Source organism: Pseudophryne corroboree (assembly GCF_028390025.1).
Source record: "Pseudophryne corroboree isolate aPseCor3 chromosome 3 unlocalized genomic scaffold, aPseCor3.hap2 SUPER_3_unloc_50, whole genome shotgun sequence".
NCBI lineage: Eukaryota > Metazoa > Chordata > Amphibia > Anura > Myobatrachidae > Pseudophryne > Pseudophryne corroboree.
In genome coordinates, this window is record NW_026967542.1 from 147,437 (window position 1) to 169,110 (window position 21,674).

Below are 21,674 nucleotides of genomic sequence, written 5' to 3' on the forward strand. Positions count from 1 at the left end.
GAGATGGGGCGGGTGGCAGTTGTGTGTGGAGACAGGGTGGTGGCAGTAGTGGAAGGAGACAGGGCAGTGGCAGTAGTGGGGGAGACGGTGGGAGGCAGTAGTGGGGAATACAGGGCGGATGGTCGCAGTGCAGTACCAGGGGCTGCTGGAGGCAGTAAATAGGTGTATGGGTCCCGCACAGAACCAGTTGATAATTAGACTTAATGATGATTCTGCTTCCTTAGTTCTAATTAATCCCTTGTATGTGTTACTGTTATTTGCTGTGTCAGCCTTTATGTGTGTTCTGTATAATAATCCTGAAAGTAGTGCTGCTACCGATCTCATATCATTTGTAGTAACTTGGAAAAGATGATATATGAGGTGCACTCTGGAAGATTATAGGGGGTTAATCAGAGATGAACGCAGATGTGACATCACGCAGCCCCCCCAGAAAATGGTCCCGCCCTGCCCACGTTCACCCCTCAGGGATGCGGCCACAATGAATGTGTCTGTGCGGCCACTGCGCACGTGCATTTTGTCACCACCATCAAACTGCTGCGGGCCGCTATTGCTGCTGGGTCTGAATGACCCCCATAGGGTTTTGGCTCTCCTGATATGAATCTGTTTTATTTACCTGCAATACTATAATGTAACTTGAATTGTTTCTGTGCTTTAAGGATATTTTATCCATGTTGTGCAGAGTAAAGTATTTTTTAAGTTTAGATTTAGAGAAAAATCTGTGTATTAAAGATAAGAAATATAGTTGTTTAAAAACAAAAGATTTCCGTTGTGTCTTTTTGTGTGTCTGTGTATTATCTTATTTCCAGATAATTGTCGCTATGGTGACAGAAACAATTTCCTGTTAATGTGTCACTTGTATTGTTACTTTTGTGTTTAGTAGGTGGGCTCGGAAATGTTATCCTTTTCCTCGCAGCCCCAGTTGCTGGAGAAAATGAAGGAGGAGCTGTTGACGGTTTACGTTCCGCTTCAGTTGTATGAGCCAACCGATAGAGGGAATAAACCGAAAGTGTTAATACCAAAGATTAGCTAATCTGGTTGGAGGTGCGCCATTAAGCAAATTGCAATGACTGGTTAGGGGGTTTAGAAAAAAACACTAGTGGGCTTATATCTAAAGAAGCCTTAATGTGTGGTGCACTCTTTTTTTCTTTATGTTTCATGAATAAATTAAAACATAACTTTTATTTCTCATACATCCTAGAGGATGCTGGGGACACTTCAAGAACGATGGGGTATAGATGGCATCCGCAGGAGACATGGGCACTGTAAGACTTTTAATTGGTGTGACCTGGCTCCTCCCTCTATGCCCCTCCTCCAGACTCCAGATTAGATCTGTGCCCAGGCAGACTGGATGCACACTGAGGAGCTCTGAAAATTCTTTATGTTAGGTTTTTTATTTTCAGGGAGGCTGCTGGCAACAGTCTCCCTGCTTCATGGGACTTAGGGGAGAGAAGTCAGACCTACTTCTAGTGAGTTTAAAGGCTCTGCTTCTTTGGCTACAGGACACCATTAGCTCCTGAGGGTCTGATCGCTAGGTACGCCTAGATGCTCGTTCCCAGAGCCGGCCGTCACCCCCCTTGCAGAGCCAGAAGTCAGAAGACAGGCGAGTAGAAGAAGAAAAGAAGACTTCAGTGACGGCTTCTGATTTACCGCACAGCGATCGCGCTGCACACCATGCTCCCACACACAGAGGCACTGTAGGGTGCAGGGCTCGGGGGAGGGGGGGGGGGTGTTACCCTATAAATCCTCAAAAAGGCACTGGCACCCCGCCAGTGTAAACATTCGTTGGAAAATAGCGGGATTAAGCGTGCCATTGAGGGGCCGGAGCTTCCTCACAGCCACACAATACACTGCTAGACATAGGCAGGGTGCCCTGGGCAGTTAATACACTCATTTTTGGCAAAAGGGGCATAAACACACTCTGTCCTACCCCCGCCAATTACATTAATTATTTAAGTAAGAGCGGGAGAAGTGTGCCATTATGGGGGCGGGGCTTCTTCCTCACTAAGCCAGCACACTTCTCAGTGCCATTAAGAGAAACGCTTGTCCTCCCTTCACTACTGATTTGTATCAGGGTGCATATAAAAAGGGGGGGGGGTATATGTTATATTATAAAGCGCTGCAGGTCTGTTTATGTTATATTTCACAGATTTGTGTGTTTACACTGGGGTGCGAGCTGGCTAATCCTTTTTGTGTCCCTCTGACAGAGGTCTGTCCCCTATCAGTCCCAGTGTGTCTGTAGGTGTGTGTGATACACGTGGGTGACATATCGGAGGCAGGGAGTTCATTCACGGAGGAAACCGTTTGGGGACACAGAGTTGTAAGGTGGTGACGCTACCGGCACACCAAGAGCCTGCATGGGTGGATGAAATACGTGGTGGTTTGCATCATATCAATAAGAGATTAGATAAGTCTGTATCTAATGCTGCATGCTGAATATGTAGAAGATATGTTGGTCAGCTTTCCGTTCTTTCATCTGCAGGCGACCCTCTCTGGGTCACATGAAGTCCATTTAAATGTTATGGCTACTGCTACCGACACAGACTCTGACAGACTCTGACTCCTGAGTCGACGAGGGGGACTCCAGGGAAATAGATCAACTCCCTCCCACGTGCGTAATATATTCTTTCCCGGCAGTCACCCCCTGTGTTAGATTAGTGCATGGTCCAGGTTGACAAAGAAGGTAATTCTCCCTGCACCTGGCACGGCTTCACTAAAAGAGCCGGCGGACCGAAAGATGGAAATGACATTGAAATCCATTTATGTTACCAATGGTACGCTGATCAGGCCCACTATTGCCTGCTCGTGGGTGAGTCGCGCTTTTGAAAAAGGGTCAGATAGCGTGTCATCAGAAATTGACACGATTGATAAAGATGAGATACTCCTTAAGTTAGGGATTATCAAAGACGCAAAGAAGCAATGAAAGACATTGGACTCTTGAGTTCACAGGCCGCTACCATAGCAGTATCGGCTCAGCGGATGCAGATTCCAAAGAGAAATATGGAGGCTCTTCCATATAAGGGGACGCCTTATTTGGCGATGGACTGGATGCATTAGTCTCAGCGGCTACCAAAGGTAAGTCAGCATTTTTGCCCTCTGAACCTGCACTGGCAATAAAGATCACCCTCACATGCAGTCCTTTTTTGGCCCAGTAAGTACAGAGAGACGTTTCCCCTTTTTCGCAGGACGGGGAAGAGATGAAAAGATGTCTACAACGGCTTCAGATTCCAAGAACAGAAGTCTACCCCTGCTTCTGTCAAGTCTACAGAATGACGCTGGGGATCCCTCATGGGAGGTAGCTTGGATGGGGGCACATCTAAAAACTGCTCAGTCAGGATTGGAGTCAATCTGACCTGGATCCCTGGGTGTTACAAATGGGTGGTCTTCGGTATGCCGACTGACAGGATCCCGGCGCACAGTATACCAGCACCGGAATCCCGACAGCCGGCATACCGACACTAATTCTTCCTCGTGGGGGTCCACAACCCCCCTGGAGGGAGAATAAAATAGCGTGGCGAGCGCAGCGAGCCTGCAAGGGGCTCATTTGCGCTCGCCACACTGTCGGTAAGCCGGTAGTCAGGCTCCCGACGCCGGTATGCTGGTCAACGGGAGCTCGACCGCTGGCATACCATACTGAACCCATTACAAATAGTGTCCCAGGAATACAGACTGGGGTTTCAAGACGTTTCCCCATGCCGATTTTTAAAACAGACCTTGCCAACGTCTCAGAGAGAGAAGCACTTATAACAGTAATTCACATTTTATGTCAGAACCAGGACATAGTCCTGGTGCCTGGGTCACAACAAAGGGAGGGGTTTATTCAAGCCTCTTTGTAGTTCCGAAACTGGACGGCTCGGTCTGACTGATCTTGAACCTAAAATCTGAATCTCTACTTGAAATGTTTCAAGTTCAAGATGGAACACTGGGGGCAGTGTTTTCCAGTCTAGAGGAGGGGGATTACAGGGGGTCAGTTGATGTAAAGGATGCTTACCTGCATGTTCCCATTTATCCTCCTTACCAGACTTAGCTGAGTTTCGCGGTTCAGGATTGCCATTACCATTCCAGACGTTACCTTTCGTTTTCTCCACGGCGCAGAGGGTTGTCACCAAGGTGTTGGTGGAGACGATGGTTCTCCGGCCTCAAGAAGGGGTCAATATAATTCCGTATCTAGAAGATCTCCTGATGAAGGCGAGATTTAGTGAGCATGTGGTACAAAACATTGCGCTCTCCCTGACCATACCAACAACACGGTTGGATTATAAATTTTCCAGGAAAGATTATTTTATCTTTCGGGACGATTATGAACAGGGTAGTTCAGAGAGTTTTTCTTCTGGTGGAAAAGGCTCTGGTAATCCAGAAAATGGTAATACTAGTTTTGAAACTATCGACAGTGTCGATCCATCAGTGCAAATATTGTGACGGCCTACAAGGCCATACAGGTTGGCAGGTTCCATGCCAGGGTATTCCAGGGGGACCTGTTGGTAAAGTGGATCCCACCTACACATGCACCAGAAGATAGTCCTGTTGTCAAAAGCCAGGAGTTCACTCCTGTGGTGGCTACACAGCTCGCACCTATTAGAGGGACGCAAGTTTGGAATTCAGGACTGGGTCCTGGTAACCACGGATACAAGTCTCCAGGGCTGAGGAGCTGTCACTCAAGGAAACTTTCATGGAAAATGCTAAAGTCAGGAAGCCTGCCTTCAAATGAACATGCTGGTATTGAGAGACATTTACAAATGTCTTCAACAAACGGTACATCTTCAAGATCATCGTAATGCCCATTACACATTATTATACACTGTAATGCCCATTACACATTATTACACACCGTAATGCCCATTACACATTATTATACACCGTAATGCCCATTACACATTATTATACACCGTAATGCCCATTACACATTATTACACACCATAATGCCCATTACACATTGGCCCTCATTCCGAGTTGTTCGCTCAGTATTTTTCATCGCATCGCAGTGAAAATCCGCCTAGTACGCATGCGCAATGTTCGCACTGCGACTGCGCCAAGTAACTTTGCTATGAAGATAGTATTTTTACTCACGGCTTTTTCTTCGCTCCGGCGAACGTAGTGTGATTGACAGGAAATGGGTGTTACTGGGCGGAAACACAGCGTTTTAGGGGCGTGTGGCTGAAAACGCTACCGTTTCCGGGAAAAACGCAGGAGTGGCCGGGGAAACGGTGGGAGTGCCAGGCCGAACGCTGGGTGTGTTTGTGACGTCAACCTGGAACGAAAAGCACTGAACTGATCGCACAGGCAGAGTAAGTCTGAAGCTACTCAGAAACTACGACGAGGTTTGTGATCGCAATATTGCGAATACTTCGGTCGCACTTTTAAGAAGCTAAGATTCACTCCCAGTAGGCGGCGGCTTAGCGTGTGTAACTCTGCTACATTCGGCTTGCGTGCGATCAACTCGGAATGAGGGCCATTATTACACACCGTAATGCCCGTTACACATTATTACACAGTGTTATGTGGATTATGGGAACTATGGGCAGAATTGCGTTTATAGAAGATGGCGCTTAGAGCTCCTCTCCTTTTTTATTTGCTGTGTTTTGTGTATAATTGTATTTTTATTGAGTGTTTTATGTGTGCAATATAGGTATATGGGATCGTGGCCGGTGTTTTCTAGTCAGGCATCCATGCTTCTTTGTGTGTTTACAGCCGGATGTGCAGGTCACGTCCGCGTGATGTGAGGTGGTATATAAGTACAGACGGCACATTTGGTGACCTTACGGACCACTCACCAGGCCAGCAATGGGGGGTACAAAGGGATCCCCCGTCACGGGCCTAGTGGGTCAGAGGGTCCCAGTGATCCAGTAGGACAAAAAACAGTGCTGTATCACATAGATGAGAAATACAGACACCTGCCACAGATCTGACGTTGCTTAAGTAAGAAAAATACAACCAGGCAAGCGAAGAGAACACCCCCTCCTTCCCGGTTACCTCCGTCACCAGGTCTGTGGACTTCATTATACTGTACCCATGCCGGCAGATACTCTCCCCTGCTCCCCACTGATGATGCAGCACAAGCTGCAGCACTGCTTGCACTACACAGCAGATACTCTCCCCTCCTCCCCACTGATGATGCAGCACAAGCTGCAGCACTGCTGGCTCCACACAGCAGATACTCTCCCCTGCTCCCCACTGATGATGCAGCACTGCTGGCACCACACAGCAGATACTCTCCCCTGCTCCCTGCTGATGATGCAGCACTGCTGGCACCACACAGCAGATACTCTCCCCTGCTCCCCACTGATGATGCAGCACTGCTGGCACCACACAGCAGATACTCTCCCCTGCTCCCTGCTGATGATGCAGCACAAGCTGCAGCACTGCTGGCTCCACAAAGCAGATACTCTCCCCTGCTCCCCACTGATGATGCAGCACAAGCTGCAACACTGCTGGCTCCACACAACAGATATTCTCCCCCCGCTGCTCACTGATGATGCAGCACAAGCTGCAGCACTGCTGGCTCCACACAGCAGATACTCTCCCCTGCTCCCTGCTAATGATGCAGCACTGCTGGCACTACACAGCAGATACTCTCCCCTTCTCCTCACTGATGATGCAGCACAAGCTGCAGAACTGCCGGCTCCACACAGCAGATACTCTCCCCTGCTCCCCACTGATGATGCAGCACACGCTGCAGCACTGCTGGCTCCACACAGCAGATACTCTCCCCTGCTCCTCACTGATGATGCAGCACGAGCTGCAGCGCTGCTGGCTCCACACAGCAGATACTCTCCCCTGCTCCCCACTGATGATGCAGCACGAGCTGCAGCACTACTGGCTCCACACAGCAGATACTCTCCCCTTCTCCCCACTGATGATGCAGCACAAGCTGCAGCGCTGCTGGCTCCACACAGCAGATACTTTCCCCTGCTCCCCACTGATGATGCAGCACAAGCTGCAGCCCTGCTGGCTCCACACAGCAGATACTCTCCCCTGCTCCCCACTGATGATGCAGCACAAGCTGCAGCACTGCCGGCTCCACACAGCAGATACTCTCCCCTGCTCCCCACTAATGATGCAGCATGAGCTGCAGCACTGCTGGCACCACACAGCAGATACTCTCCCCTGCTCCTCACTGATGATGCAGCACAAGCTGCAGCACTGCTTGCATCACACAGCAGATACTCTCCCCTGCTCCTTACTGATGATGCAGCACTGCCGGCTCCACACAGCAGATACTCTCCCCTGCTCCCCACTGATGATGCAGCACAAGCTGCAGCACTGCTGGCTCCACACAGCAGATACTTTCCCCTGCTCCTCACTGATGATGCAGCACAAGCTGCAGCACTGCTGGCACCACACAGCAGATACTCTCCCCTGCTCCTCACTGATGATGCAGCACAAGCTGCAGCACTGCTGGTTCCACACAGCAGATACTCTCCCCTGCTCCTCACTGATGATGCAGCACAAGCTGCTGCACTGCCGGCTCCACACAGCAGATACTCTCCCCTTCTCCACACTGATGATGCAGCACAAGCTGCAGCACTGCTGGCACCACACAGCAGATACTCTCCCCTGCTCCCCACTGATGATGAAGTACAAGCTGCAGCACTGCTGGCACCACACAGCAGATACTCTCCCCTGCTCCCCACTGATGATGCAGCACTGCTGGCTCCACACAGCAGGTACTCTCCCCTGCTCCCCACTGATGATGCAGCACTGCTGGCTCCACACAGCAGATACTCTCCCCTGCTCTCCACTGATGATGCAGCACAAGCTGCAGCACTGCTGGCACCACACAGCAGATACTCTCCCCTGCTCCCCACTGATGATGCAGCACAAGCTGCAGCACTGCTGGCACCACACAGCAGATACTCTCCCCTGCTCCCCACTGATGATGCAGCACAAGCTGCAGCACTGCCGGCTCCACACAGCAGATACTCTCCCCTGCTCCCCACTGATGATGCAGCACTGCTGGCACCACACAGCAGATACTCTCCCCTGCTCTCCACTGATGATGCAGCACAAGCTGCAGCCCTGCTGGCACCACACAGCAGATACTCTCCCCTGCTCCCCACTGATGATGCAGCACAAGCTGCAGCACTGCTGGCTCCACACAGCAGATACTCTCCCCTGCTCCCCACTGATGATGCAGCACTGCTGGCTCCACACAGCAGATACTCTCCCCTGCTCTCCACTGATGATGCAGCACAAGCTGCAGCACCGCCGGCTCCACACAGCAGATACTCTCCCCTGTTCCCCACTGATGATGCAGCACAATCTGCAGCACTGCTGGCACCACACAGCAGATACTCTCCCCTGCTCTTTACTGATGATGCAGCACAAGCTGCAGCACTGCTAGCACCACACAGCAGATACTCTCCCCTGCTCCTCACTGATGATGCAGCAATCAGGAAGACTGCAGGACACTGACTGTCAGCAGCCAGCACCGTCAGTGACAGAGAAACAGTGTGTGGTAAGTGACAGTGCAATGTTACTGCTAGATTTCCATTCTCTTTCTATCTCTCCCTCTCTCTCTCTTCTTTTTCTTGATTTTTTATTTCAGTTCAGTCAATGTTTGTATAGATATTGTCACTTTTTCACTGGTATCAAATGTATAATGTGTTGATTTTAAGGTACATTGGGGCAGATGTGTTATCCTGGAGAAGGTATAAGGAAGTGATAAACCAGTGATAAGTGCAAGGTGATAACGCACCAGCCAATCAGCTCCAATATGTATATTAGATTAGGTTTAGGCACAAAGGGGAGGGTTAGGCTGCAGGAAGGGAGGGTTAGGCACTAAGGGGAGGGTCAGGCTGCAGAGCTTGGGGTAGGTTAGGTTTAGGCACTATGGGGAGGTTAGGGTTAGTCTGTGGGGCTGGAGAGAGGTTAGGTTTAGGCTGCAGGAAGGGAGGGATACAGTTAGGAGATAAAGAAGGAGGGTTAGGCACTAGGGAGGGAGGGTTAGGCTGTGGGGGTGGTGGTTAGGGTTAGGCTACTGGTAGGTAGGGTTAGGGGGGTAGAAGGGAAGGGTTTAGAATACTTAGCAGCTGTCAGGATTCTGCACATCAGGATACAGTTGTTGGTCTTCGGACCACTGGGATCCCAATGCCATCCTACTGTGTCCATGGCATTGCAGACAGGAACCCCTGACCCTGGTAAGGGTGTAATGTAGTGGGACATGTCATATATCAGTGACGTTGCAGCCCCAGTGACTGGTGAGCCACGATGTCTGGTCACTTTACATTGATAGGGATCTGGTATATAAGGGATGGTTTTGATGATTATTTTATGTTGATAAAGTGTTTCCCAGGACTCAAACGTTGGACATTGGCACAGCTTATTGTGTGACATCTTCTGTACTTGTACGGAACAATGACAGTATTAGAATGTCTTATATGTGGTGATACATGTTCTGGCACAGGTATGGAATGTGTATGTGCAGTGGTGGTGATATGGTGGGTGCGTGGGCGAGGGGGTGATCAGGGGGAGGGCCCCCAGAGAAGTCAGTGTACCGGGCCCTGTGATTTCTGCTGCTGGCCCTGCCACTCACTTCCGGGTTGGTGGCCATGATTACTCTGGTTGTTAGACCATTATATGTTCACAATAACAGAGCGTCATTTCCGCTTCCGGTTTTCCCGAGATTCGGATTACCACAAAAATATGAATAATAATATTATTATGTGCAGTATATACCATTATTATGTTAAAGAGGCATTTCTATACACATATCACCCTGAGAGGGTTGGTTACATTGTCTGTAAATTGGGTTTAGGTATAAGTTAACAGAAGAGATATACCTTATTCATACTACAGGATATCCTGTGTTGGCCATATTGGAATCATTAACTATGCTAATTGTTAGCCCTATATAAACCCTGTCTGGCACGAGGCCAGTCATTACCCCTGAGGAAGTCTGGAGGTGAGGACACTTGCTCCACCTGGAATAAACGCGTTGGCTGAATGCTGAGACTCAGATAAGCGATATATCTTTCTAACTAATGTACCAGCAGCTACTAGCAGTCCTGTAGTGCTCTGAGCTTGACCTGTGGTTTTACACTATGTGGGTTTTTATTATTTTATGTCTTTTGGATCTTCATGAAACTATTGAAAAAGTCCTGGTGGTGTCAACAACTCTGTGTGGATCTCAAGATAAAGAGTATGAGATCAGCCATTTTCTGATTGCTATATGGTCCGGGCTCACTTATACCCCTTTTTCACAATTGAGCTGATCTACATCACGCTATTTAATATATATATATATATATATAGTCACCTATTTTAACTTAGCTATGTATATTCACATATATTTTTTAAGCTAAGCATACTAATATATATATATTTAAACAAAAAGGGGTACCCTTAGGCGCTAAGTGGAAAGAAACTGAGCTGCAGCTTAGACGAACCCCGTTAGATGAGGCTCAATGATACACAACAAACAAAACAGGTCTAAGTGCGCTTGTAAATAGTACTGTATATCGCATTAAAACAAATTAAAAATTTCAGTTTTAGTATTTAATACATAAAAGCCACGAAAAATGTCTGTGAGCATATCAACATCTTTTTACAGAAAGTATAGGCAGTGTATACAAACAATTTCTGTCAGATGAAAAGTCCAGATGACACTTAAGGTTGGTGACAAATCTTCCTTGGTAGCATAGATACAGATGGAATACAGAACTTGAACACAACCCAACGCGTTTCGTCCCTAACTGGGACTTCCTCAGGGGTAGTCTCAAGTGGCAGATGTTTTAAAGATAATCCAAAAGTATGTGAAAAGCTCCCTGAATAAATCAATAAAAGCAGGTACAAAACCAATATGACTAGGGAAAGGATTCAATACTATAAAAACCCCAGTCACAAGGGATCTGAAAAGCAATTAATGGTCAACCAGGTGACCCAAATAAAGCGTGGTTTATAGTATTATAATTATTCCAATAACTCTCTGTGCATTCAGCAACACCGTCATTCAATAGATATGAACCAGCTTCATGGTATTGGTCACTCACATTAGCATCTCACTGCAGGGAACGTTTTTATCATCTAGATCAGGGGTGGCCCCAAAAATGTGTTAGGTACGTCAGAGCGCCGACATTGCAAAAATGGGGTGTGGCCTTGCACCTGCTAGGTCATGCCCCTGGTATAAAATACACTGAAAAATCCAGATCCAACTTAAAATACATTGAAAAAGCTGCTTCCACATAAAATAATTGTAAAAGCCAGATTCACATAATACACTTCAGCTCCCCCATGTGTCACTTCAGCCAGCACCCTCCTGTCACTCCAACCAGCACCCTCCTGTCACTTCAGCCAGCACCCTCCTGTCACTCCAACCAGCACCCTCCTGTCACTTCAGCCAGCACCCTCCTGTCACTCCAACCAGCACCCTCCTGTCACTTCAGCCAGCACCCTCCTGTCACTCCAACCAGCACCCTTCTGTCACTTCAGCCAGCTCCCCCATATGTCACTCCAACCATCACCCTTCTGTCACTCCAACCAGCACCCTCCTGTCACTTCAGCCAGTTCCCCCATATGTCACTCCAACCAGCACCCTCCTGTCACTTCAGCTAGCTCTTCCATATGCAACTCCAACCATCACTCTCCTGTCACTCCAACCAGCACCCTCCTGTCACTTCAGCCAGCTCCCCCATATGTCACTCCAACCATCACCCTTCTGTCACTCCAACCAGCACCCTCCTGTCACTTCAGCCAGCTCCCCCATATGTCACTCCAACCATCACCCTTCTGTCACTCCAACCAGCACCCTCCTGTCACTTCAGCTAGCTCCCCCATATGTCACTCCAACCATCACCCTTGTCACTCCAACCAGCACCCTCCTGTCACTTCAGCCAGCTCCCTCATGTCACTCCAACCAGCACCTTTCTGTTACTCCAACCAGCACCCTCCTGTCACTTCAGCCAGCTCCCCTATGTCACTCCAACCATCACCCTTCTGTCACTCCAACCAGCACCCTCCTGTCACTTCAGCCAGCTCCCTCATGTCACTCCAACCATCACCTTTCTGTTACTCCAACCAGCACCCTCCTGTCACTTCAGCCAGCACCCTGATGTGTCACTTCAGCCAGCACCCTTGTTACTCCCACCAGCACCCTGCTGTCACTTCAGCCAGCACCCTGATGTGTCACTTCAGCCAGCACCCTTCTGTTACTCCAACCAGCACCCTCCTGTCACTTCAGCCAGCACCCTGATATGTCACTCCAGCCACCACCCTGTCACTTCAGCTAGCACCCTTGTTACTCCAACCAGCACCCTCCTGTCACTTCAGCCAGCTCCCCCATATGTCACTCCATCACCCTTCTGTCACTCCAACCAGCACCCTCCTGTCACTTCAGCCAGCTCCCCCATATGTCACTCCAACAATCACCCTTCTGTCACTCCAACCAGCACCCTCCTGTCACTTCAGCTAGCTCCCCCATATGTCACTCCAACCATCACCCTTGTCACTCCAACCAGCACCCTCCTGTCACTTCAGCCAGCTCCCTCATGTCACTCCAACCAGCACCTTTCTGTTACTCCAACCAGCACCCTCCTGTCACTTCAGCCAGCTCCCCTATGTCACTCCAACCATCACCCTTCTGTCACTCCAACCAGCACCTTCCTGTCACTTCAGCCAGCTCCCTCATGTCACTCCAACCATCACCTTTCTGTTACTCCAACCAGCACCCTCCTGTCACTTCAGCCAGCACCCTGATGTGTCACTTCAGCCAGCACCCTTCTGTTACTCCAACCAGCACCCTGATGTGTCACTCCAGCCACCACCCTGTCACTTCAGCTAGCACCCTTCTGTTACTCCAACCAGCACCCTCCTGTCACTTCAGCCAGCACCCTGCTGTGTCACTCCAGCCACCACCCTGTCACTTCAGCCAGCACCCTGCTGTGTCACTCCAGCCACCACCCTGTCACTTCAGCCAGCACCCTGCTGTGTCACTCCAGCCACCACCCTGTCACTTCAGCCAGCACCCTGCTGTGTCACTCCAGACACCACCCTGTCACCTCAACCAGCACCCTGCTGTGTCACTCCAGCCAGATCCCCCATATGTCACGTCAGCTTCCCCCAACTTGCTGGTGGGTGTCTCATCTCTAGTATCTGGCTCCCTCAGTTCTAAGTCCCAGTAGTGCTGCTGCGTGTCTTTCTGGAGTGCAGTGGTTACCGAATCTGTTGTGGTCATGTGACTTTGTGTTTTAGGAGCCACATTTGAAGAAAGAGCCGCATGTGGCTCAGGACCCACTGGTTGGCCACCGCTGATCTAGGGACTAAGAGCTGCAGTGGGATAATAGCGTAGATGGACTGTAGACACAATCCCTCTTGTAGTTTTAATACATTGTGTGTTGTTATTAACTGACAGTTAGTGCAACTCGTAAGGAGCTATAGCCCATCCGTCCCTATACTTAGACCGTTCTTTGCATGTAATGCATTATTTTAAATTGTGTAGAAGGCAACAGCCAATAGGTGATGTTAGATAGATACAGAGTCCTGTTGTATTTTGACGGTCTACCCTTCTGCTGTTGCCCCATGTGCCAGGGTGTTACGCTGGCAGTGAATGGGGTCAATAAGAGCGGTGAGAAGCCGTGCACACCAGGACTGAAAGAGATAAAGAACGAGCGGCTTCTGCTTTCCCCGATTCACATCCAACATCCCCTGTTGTGCACGGACATTGCAGGGGGGGGGGGGCAGACATAAAGCGGTGGATGAGAGAGCCGCTCTGAATACCTATTTGCGGTGTGCGGTCTGTATATTGCTGATGGATCTCTGTTGCTTTCCGGGAACCATAAAGAGAGCCGGGTGCCGGGTCAGGTGTATTCCCCGCACCTCCGGAAGTGATGCACGTCCAAGCTCTCATAAACTGAGACGTATGTTTCGCATCAGCTTGGTCGCTCCTAATTAGAAATGAGGAAGCATAATCATCATTAAGTCTAATTATCAACTGATTCTGTGTAGGACCCATACACCTCTTTACTGCCTCCAGCATCCCCTGGTACTGAACTGCGGCCACCCGCCCAGTCTCCCTCCACTACTGCCACCCGCCCTGTCTCCTCCCACTACTGCCACACGCCCTGTCTCCTTCCACTACTGCCACCCGCCCTGTCTCCTTCCACTACTGCCATCCGCCCTGTCTCCTTCCACTACTGCCACCCACCCTGCCTCCTTCCACTACTGCCACCGCTGTCTCCCCCACTACCACCCGCCCTGTCTCCTTCCACTACTGCCACCTGCCCTGTCTCCTTCCACTACTGCCATCCGCCCTGTCTCCTTCCACTACTGCCACCCGCCCTGCCTCCTTCCACTACTGACACCCGCCCTGTCTCCTTCCACTACTGCCACCCACCCTGTCTCCTTCCACTACTGCCACCCGCCCTGTCTCCTTCCACTACTGCCACCGCCGTCTCCCCCCCTACTGCCACCTGCCGTCTCCCTCCACTACTGCCACTGCCCTGTCTCCCTCTACTACTGCCACCCACCCTGTCTCCCCCCCACTACTGCCACCGGCCCTGTCACCCCCCCACTACTGCCACCCACCCTGTCTCCCCCCACTACTGCCACCTGCCCTGTCTCCAGAGGCGGATTGGGCATAGGGTCTACAGGGAAGATTCCCGGTGGGCCGACGCACCCGTGGGGCCTGTTTTGTTTGAGGACATGTGGTCCTATTTATAGACTTAATGAATAAGATGCCAAACAGTTTGCATATATGAAACTTACTTTGCCACTTAGCCTGTGATTGCAGATGATCTAGTGTATGCTCTGTCTGCCTGCTTGGCTGACATATAAGATTGAGTGAATAGTGATTGGGATACGGTTGTTGTAATAGCAAGAATATATATCTTTCTAAAGAATGATATAGTTTCCTAAAATCTAAAGGTGTATCATATAATGTGCTCATAACATTTAATTTTATTTCCTTTTAACTTTCCCCTGATGCTGGACATGCCCACTATCTGGAAAGTCTTGGGGGGAGGGTGCTGCTGCCATGGCCCATGTCTAGATCTTACACCTCTGGTGCTGCCCATGTGGGCCCACTAGTACAAATTTTTCCAGGTCCGCATTTTGCTCCCAATCCACCCCTGCCTGTCTCCCTCTACTACTGCCACTGCCGTCTCCCCCCACTACTGCCACCCGCCCTGTCTCCTTCCACTACTGCCACCGCCCTGTCTCCCTCACTACCACCATCTCCTTCCACTACTGCCACCGCCCTGTCTCACCCCACTACTGCCACCTGCCCTGTTTCCCTCTACTATTGCCTCCCCCACTACTGCCACCCACCCTGTCTCCTTTCACTACTGCCACCACCCTGTTTCCCCCACACAACTGCTACCCGCCCCGTCTCCCCCCACTACTAGCACCATCTCCGTCCACTACTGCCAACGACCCTGTCTCCTTCCACTACTGCCACCGCCCTGTCTCCCTCTACTACTGCCTCCCACCCTGTCTCCTTCCACTACTGCCACCGGCCCTGTCTCCTTCCACTAATGCCACCAGCCCTGTCTCCTTCCACTACGGCCACCACCCTGTCTCCCACCACTACTGCCACCTGCCCTGTCTCCCTCTACTACTGCCTCCCACCTTGTCTCCCCCATTACGGCCACTGCCGTGTCCCCCACAAAACTGCCATCCGCCCTTTCTCCCTCTACTACTGCCTACCACCCTGTCTCCCCCACTACTGAAACCCGCCCTATCTCCTTCCACTACTGCCACCACCCTGTCTCCCCCACACAACTGCTACCTGCCCCATCTCCCCCCACTACTACCACCATCTCCTTCCACTACTGCCCCCGCCCTGTCTCCCCCCACTACTGCCACCGGCCCTGTCTCCTTCCACTACTGCCAGCACCCTGTCTCCCCCACACAACTGCTACCTGCCCCGTCTCCTTCCACCGCCCTGTCTTCCCCCACTACTGCCACCCGCCCTGTCTCCTCCCCACTACTATCACCAGTCTCTCCCCAATACTGACACTGCCTTATCTCCCCCACTACCCCATCTAGCCCCCACCCCCTCCCACTACTTCCACCCACCCCACCTCCCCCAACTACTGCAACCACCCTGTCTCCCCCAATACTGCCACATCTCCCCCCACTACTGCCACCGCACCATCTCCCCCTACTGCTACCGCCCTGTCTCCCCAAATGTCACCTGACCCTCCAGCTACTGCCACTGCCCTGTCTCCCCTCTGACACCTTAGCGCTGCTTGGGGACAATATTACCTACAGCCCCCGCTACAGCACTAGTGCCACCACCCTGTCTCACCCCTGACATCTCAGAACTTCTTGGGGATTCTTGGTACTGCTGGTAACAGTCCTTCATCTGCAGATGGAAGTAACCAAGCAGGGCAGTAAGGAGGCAGAAGCTGCTTCTGGTACCATGGACCCTGGTCATGTAGGGCTGGGAGAGTCAGTAAGATTATGTAACAGATCACCATCTTACAGGCAGCCGGTGAAGGGAGCAGAGAATGGGTGTTATGTGGCAGGAACGGGCTGGTTAGGTAACAGCCTGGCTGCTGCATTCTGTACAAGCTACAAGCGGTGCAATTCTATTGCTGGGAGACCCAGGTAGAGGACATTGCAGTAGTCTATGTGTGATGATACAAGTGTATGTATGACTGTAGGTAGATCTGAGGGAAATAAGTGCTGGAGTCTGGCTATGTTCCTCAGATGAGAATCTGATTGTGGCAGATACCAATGTCTAAGTGTCACTCCACCATCCATGACACCAAGATTCCGCACATGATCAGCATTTTGTAACTCTGAACCCCCAAGCGTAAGTCTGGTTGGTAACAAAGCTGAGCTGTAGCTGTGTTCTTTGTTGGTGAGCTTCTATCATAAGGACCTGTTTAACCAGGACTGAGTCACAGCCAACTGGCATCACCCACACCTGGCGCTCAGCTAGACAACCATTTAGGATTGGTACTGGGCTCTCAGTACCCAGAGCAAAAGACAGGTCATCTGTATAGCAGTGGTAGATGACATCTGATTATTTCACCCAGTGGTAGCATGTATATTGCAAAAAGCATAGGAGATAGGATAAGAACCTTGAAGAACAACGCATGGCAATGATAAGTATACTCCAGAAGATTAAAATGGTTCCTCACCTGAGTGATGTCTATTGTGTGCAACAAGAGCTGATTTATTTCTCAGAGTATAGAAATGTCTTCTCACCTGTGTGACTTCTGTGATGTATAACAAGATGTGATTTTTGTGCAAAACATTTCCCACACTCAGAACATAGAAATGGCTTCTCACGTGTGTGACTTCTCTGATGTCTAACAAGATCTGATTTGTTTGCAAAACATTTCTCACACTCAGAACATGTAAATGGCTTCTCACCTGTGTGACTTCTCTGATGTCTAACAAGATCTGATTTGTTTGCAAAACATTTCCCACACTCAGAGCATAGAAATGGCCTCTCACCTGTGTGACTTCTGTGATGTATAACAAGATGCGATTTTTGTGTAAAACATTTCCCACACTCAGAGCAAGAAAGCAGCTTCTCACCTGTGTGACTTCTGTGATGTATAACAAGATGTGATTTTTGTGTAAAACATTTCCCACACTCAGAGCAAGAAAACAGCTTCTCACCTGTGTGACTTCTGTGATGTATAACAAGATCTGATTTGTGTGCAAAACGTTTCCCACACTCAGAACATGGAAATGCCTTCTCACCTGTGTGACTTCTGTGATGTATAACAAGATGTGATTTTTGTGTAAAACATTTACCACACTCAGAGCAAGAAAACAGCTTCTCACCTGTGTGACTTCTGTGATGTATAACAAGATGTGATTTGTGCGCAAAACCTTTCCCACACTCAGAACATAGAAATGGCTTCTCACCTGTGTGACTTCTCTGATGTCTAACAAGATCTGATTTGTTTGCAAAACATTTCCCACACTCAGAGCATAGAAATGGCCTCTCACCTGTGTGACTTCTGTGATGTATAACAAGATGTGATTTTTGTGTAAAACATTTCCCACACTCAGAGCAAGAAAACAGCTTTTCACCTGTGTGACTTCTGTGATGTATAACAAGATGTGATTTGTGTGCAAAACATTTCCCACACTCAGAACATGTAAATGGCTTCTCACCTGTGTGACTTCTCTTATGTGTAACAAGTTGTGATTTCTGTGTAAAACATTTCCCACACTCAGAACATATCAGTGGCCTTTCACCTGCCTTACCTGTCTGATGGGTAATAAGGTTTGTGTTCTGTGTTAAACATTTGGCATCTATAGAACAGGGAAACACTGTATCTACTGTCAGAGCTGTAACAGATGCACCAATATCAGAGTGATCAGGAGAACATTTCCCAGGATCAGGGGGATCAGCTGATAAAGCTGGATGTATAATTGGGTTAATGGGGTTATCTCCTGGAGAATCCTGTCTACTGTCATTATCTTTTATGTCACAATCCAGGGATAACATTAGATGTCCTTCTGAGATATTCCTGCTTGTGTGTCCATCTGCTGGAAATAAAATACATTATGGAAATGTGACATTTTCTGTAACAATATTAATCTTGTAAACAATAGGAGAAGACGACTCTATGGGACACTTAATTGTAAATGTGTGTGTATAATAAAATATAACTTTTAATGAAGGCTTTATAATACTGTGTCTCAGACTATCATTGTATCCACCCTCCTGAGAACACTCACAATAACAAATGTAATATTATAATAAGACTTAGATAATAGGATTTTAATACCTAGTGGTAAATCCTTTTCTCTTAGTCCGTAGAGGATGCTGGGGTAACATTAAGAACCATGGGGTATAGACGTGATCCGGAGGAGACATGGGCACTTTAAGACATTGAATGGGTGTGAACTGGCTCTTCCCAATATGCCCCTCCTCCAGACTCCAGTTATAGGAACTGTGCCCAGGGAGACGGACATTTTGAGGAAAGGAATTGTTGTTAAACTAAGGTGAGATACATACCAGCTCACACCTCAAACACGCCACGCAACATGGCATTCAACAGAACTCAATCCAATGGCATGAACCATGTCAGCAACAGGCTGACTATAACATAACACAACCTGTGTGTAACCATAACTAATAACTGCAGACACAGCCCGCACTGGGACGGGCGCCCAGCATCCTCTACGGACTAAGAGAAAAGGATTTACCGGTAGGTATTAAAATCCTATTTTCTCATACGTCCCAGAGGATGCTGGGGTAACCATAAGAACCATGGGGGTTATACCAAAGCTCTAGCATGGGCGGGAGAGTGCGGATGAGTCTGCAGCACCGATTGACCAAACATGAGGTCCTCCTCGGCCAGGGTATCAAACTTGTAAAACCTAGCAAATGTGTTTGAACCCGACCAAGCAGCTGCTCGGCAAAGTTGTAACGCCGAGACCCCCGGGCAGCCGCCCAGGACGCGCCCACCTTCCTGGTAGAATTGGCCTTCACCGATTTTGGTAACGGCAAACCAGCCATAGAATGAGCCCAGATGTGCAATACGCCTTTCACGAAAGTCTGAACTTCTGGAAGAGAGGCCAAATGTTTTTGAAAGAAAACCGATAAGGCTGAAATCTGTACTTTAATTGAGCCCACTTTAAACAGCATCCACACCGGCCTGTAGAAAATGGAGAAAACGTCCTAACTGAAATTCTTCCGTAGGAGCCTTCTTGGATTCACACCAAGACACATATTTTCTCCAAATACGGTGGTAATGTTTAGACATTACCCCTTTTCTAGCCTGAAGAAGTGTGGGAATGACTTCACAGAGAATACCTTTTCGAGCTAGGATCCGGCGTTCAACTGCCACGCCGTCAAACGTAGCCGCGTTAAGTCCTGATACACGCACGGCCCCTGCTGTAACAGTCCTCTCGTAGAGGAAGAGGCCAGGGATCTCCTATGAGTAATTCCTGAAGATCTGGATACCAAGCCCTCCTTGGCCAGTCTGGAACAATGAAGATAGCCTGAACCTTTGTTCTTCTTATGATCTTTATTACTTTCGGAATGAGTGGAAGCGGTGGGAATACATACCCCGACTGAAACACTCATGGTGTTACTAGGGTGTCCACAGCTATTGCTTGAGGGTCCTGCGACCTGGAACAATATCTCTGAAGTTTCTTGTTGAGACGAGACGCCATCATGCCTATTTGAGGAACTCCCCAAAGACTTGTCACTTCTGTGAAGACCTCTTGATGAAGACCCCACTCCCCTGGATGGAGATCGTATCTGCTGAGGAAGTCTGCTTCCCAGTTGTCCACTCCTGGAATGAAGATTGCTGACAGAGCGCTTGTATGCTTTTCCGCCCAACGCAGAACTTTCGTGGCCTCTGCCATTGCTGCTCTGCTTTTTGTTCAGCCCTGGCAGTTTATGGCCCTCATTCCGAGTTGTTCGCTCGCTAGCTGCTTTTAGCAGCATTGCACACGCTAAGCGAAATTGCAAACGAAAGATTTGCATAATTGCGAATAGAAATTTCTTAGCAGTTTCTGAGTAGCTCGAGACTTACTCCTACACTGCGATCAGCTCAGCCCATTTCGTTCCTGGTTTGACGTCACAAACATGCCCTGCGTTCGGCCAGCCACTCACCGTTTCTCCAGACACTCCCGCGTTTTTCCCTGACACGCCTGCGTTTTTCCGCACACTCCCAGAAAACAGCCAGTTTCCGCCCAGAAACACCCACTTCCTGTCAATCACACTCCGATCACTTCAACGATGAAAATTCTTAGTTCGGACGTAAGTAAATCTACTAAGTTTTGTGTTAAAATACTAACCGCATGCGCACTGCGAACCATGCGCATTTTTGCCTTACTCGCTCCGTTGCGAAAATCGTCAACGTGCGAACAACTTGGAATGACCCCCTATGTACGCTACTACTGTTAAATTGTCCAATTGAATCAGGAAGGGCAGATTTCGCAGAAGATGTTCTGCTTGCAGAATGCCGTTGTAAATGGCCCTTAACTCCAGAACGTTTATGTGTAGACAAGTTTTCCCCTTGTGTGACTGCACCCCAGCCTCGGAGACTCGCATCCATGGTCACTAGGATCCAGTCCTGGATCCCGAACCTGCGCCCCTCTAGGAGGTGAGAGCTGTTCAGCCACCACTGGAGCGAGATTCTGGTATTGGAAGACAGGATTATCCTTCGGTGCATGTGAAGGTGGGATCGGGACCACTTGTCCAACAGATCCCACTGAAACACCCTGGCATGGAATCTGCCAAACTGACTGGCCTCGTAAGCCGCCACCATTTTCCCCAGCAACCGAGTGCATTGATGGATTGACACTCTTGTCGGTTTCAGAATTTTTTTGACCATGTTCTGAATTTCCAGAGCCTTTTCCACTGGAAGAAAAACTCTCTGTAATTCTGTGTCCAGAATCATTCCCAGAAAGGACAGCCACGTCGTCGGTACCAACTCTGATTTCGGCAAGTTTAGGAGCCAACCATGTTGTTGCAGAACTGTCAGGGAGATCGTAATATTCTGCATCAATTGGTCCCTGGATCTCGCCTTTATCAGGAGATCATCCAAGTACGGGATAATTGTGATTCTTCGCTTGCGCAGGAGAACCATAATTTCTGTCATTACTTTGGTGAAAACCCTCGGACCCGTGGACAGACCAAACGGCAACGTTTGAAATTGGTAATGACAATCCTGAACTGCAAACCTCAGGCAAGCCTGATGCGGAGGATAAATGGGAACATGTAAGTAGGCATCCTTTATATCTACCGACACCATAAA

General features: G+C 49.2%; 1 protein-coding gene across 1 annotated transcript in view; it reads right to left on the reverse strand.

The window, feature by feature from the left end:
- Nucleotides 1-10,711: 10,711 nt before the first annotated feature.
- LOC134984388 (gastrula zinc finger protein XlCGF17.1-like) overlaps nt 10,712-21,674 on the reverse strand; it is a 129,136-nt gene continuing 118,173 nt past the window's right edge. Inside the window, exons 2-3 of the mRNA XM_063949976.1 lie at nt 17,589-18,444; nt 10,712-10,760 (exon numbers count right to left, since the gene is read on the reverse strand). Of these exons, the coding sequence (XP_063806046.1) occupies nt 10,712-10,760; nt 17,589-18,444 (905 nt within the window). The remainder of the gene's footprint in view (nt 10,761-17,588; nt 18,445-21,674) is intronic.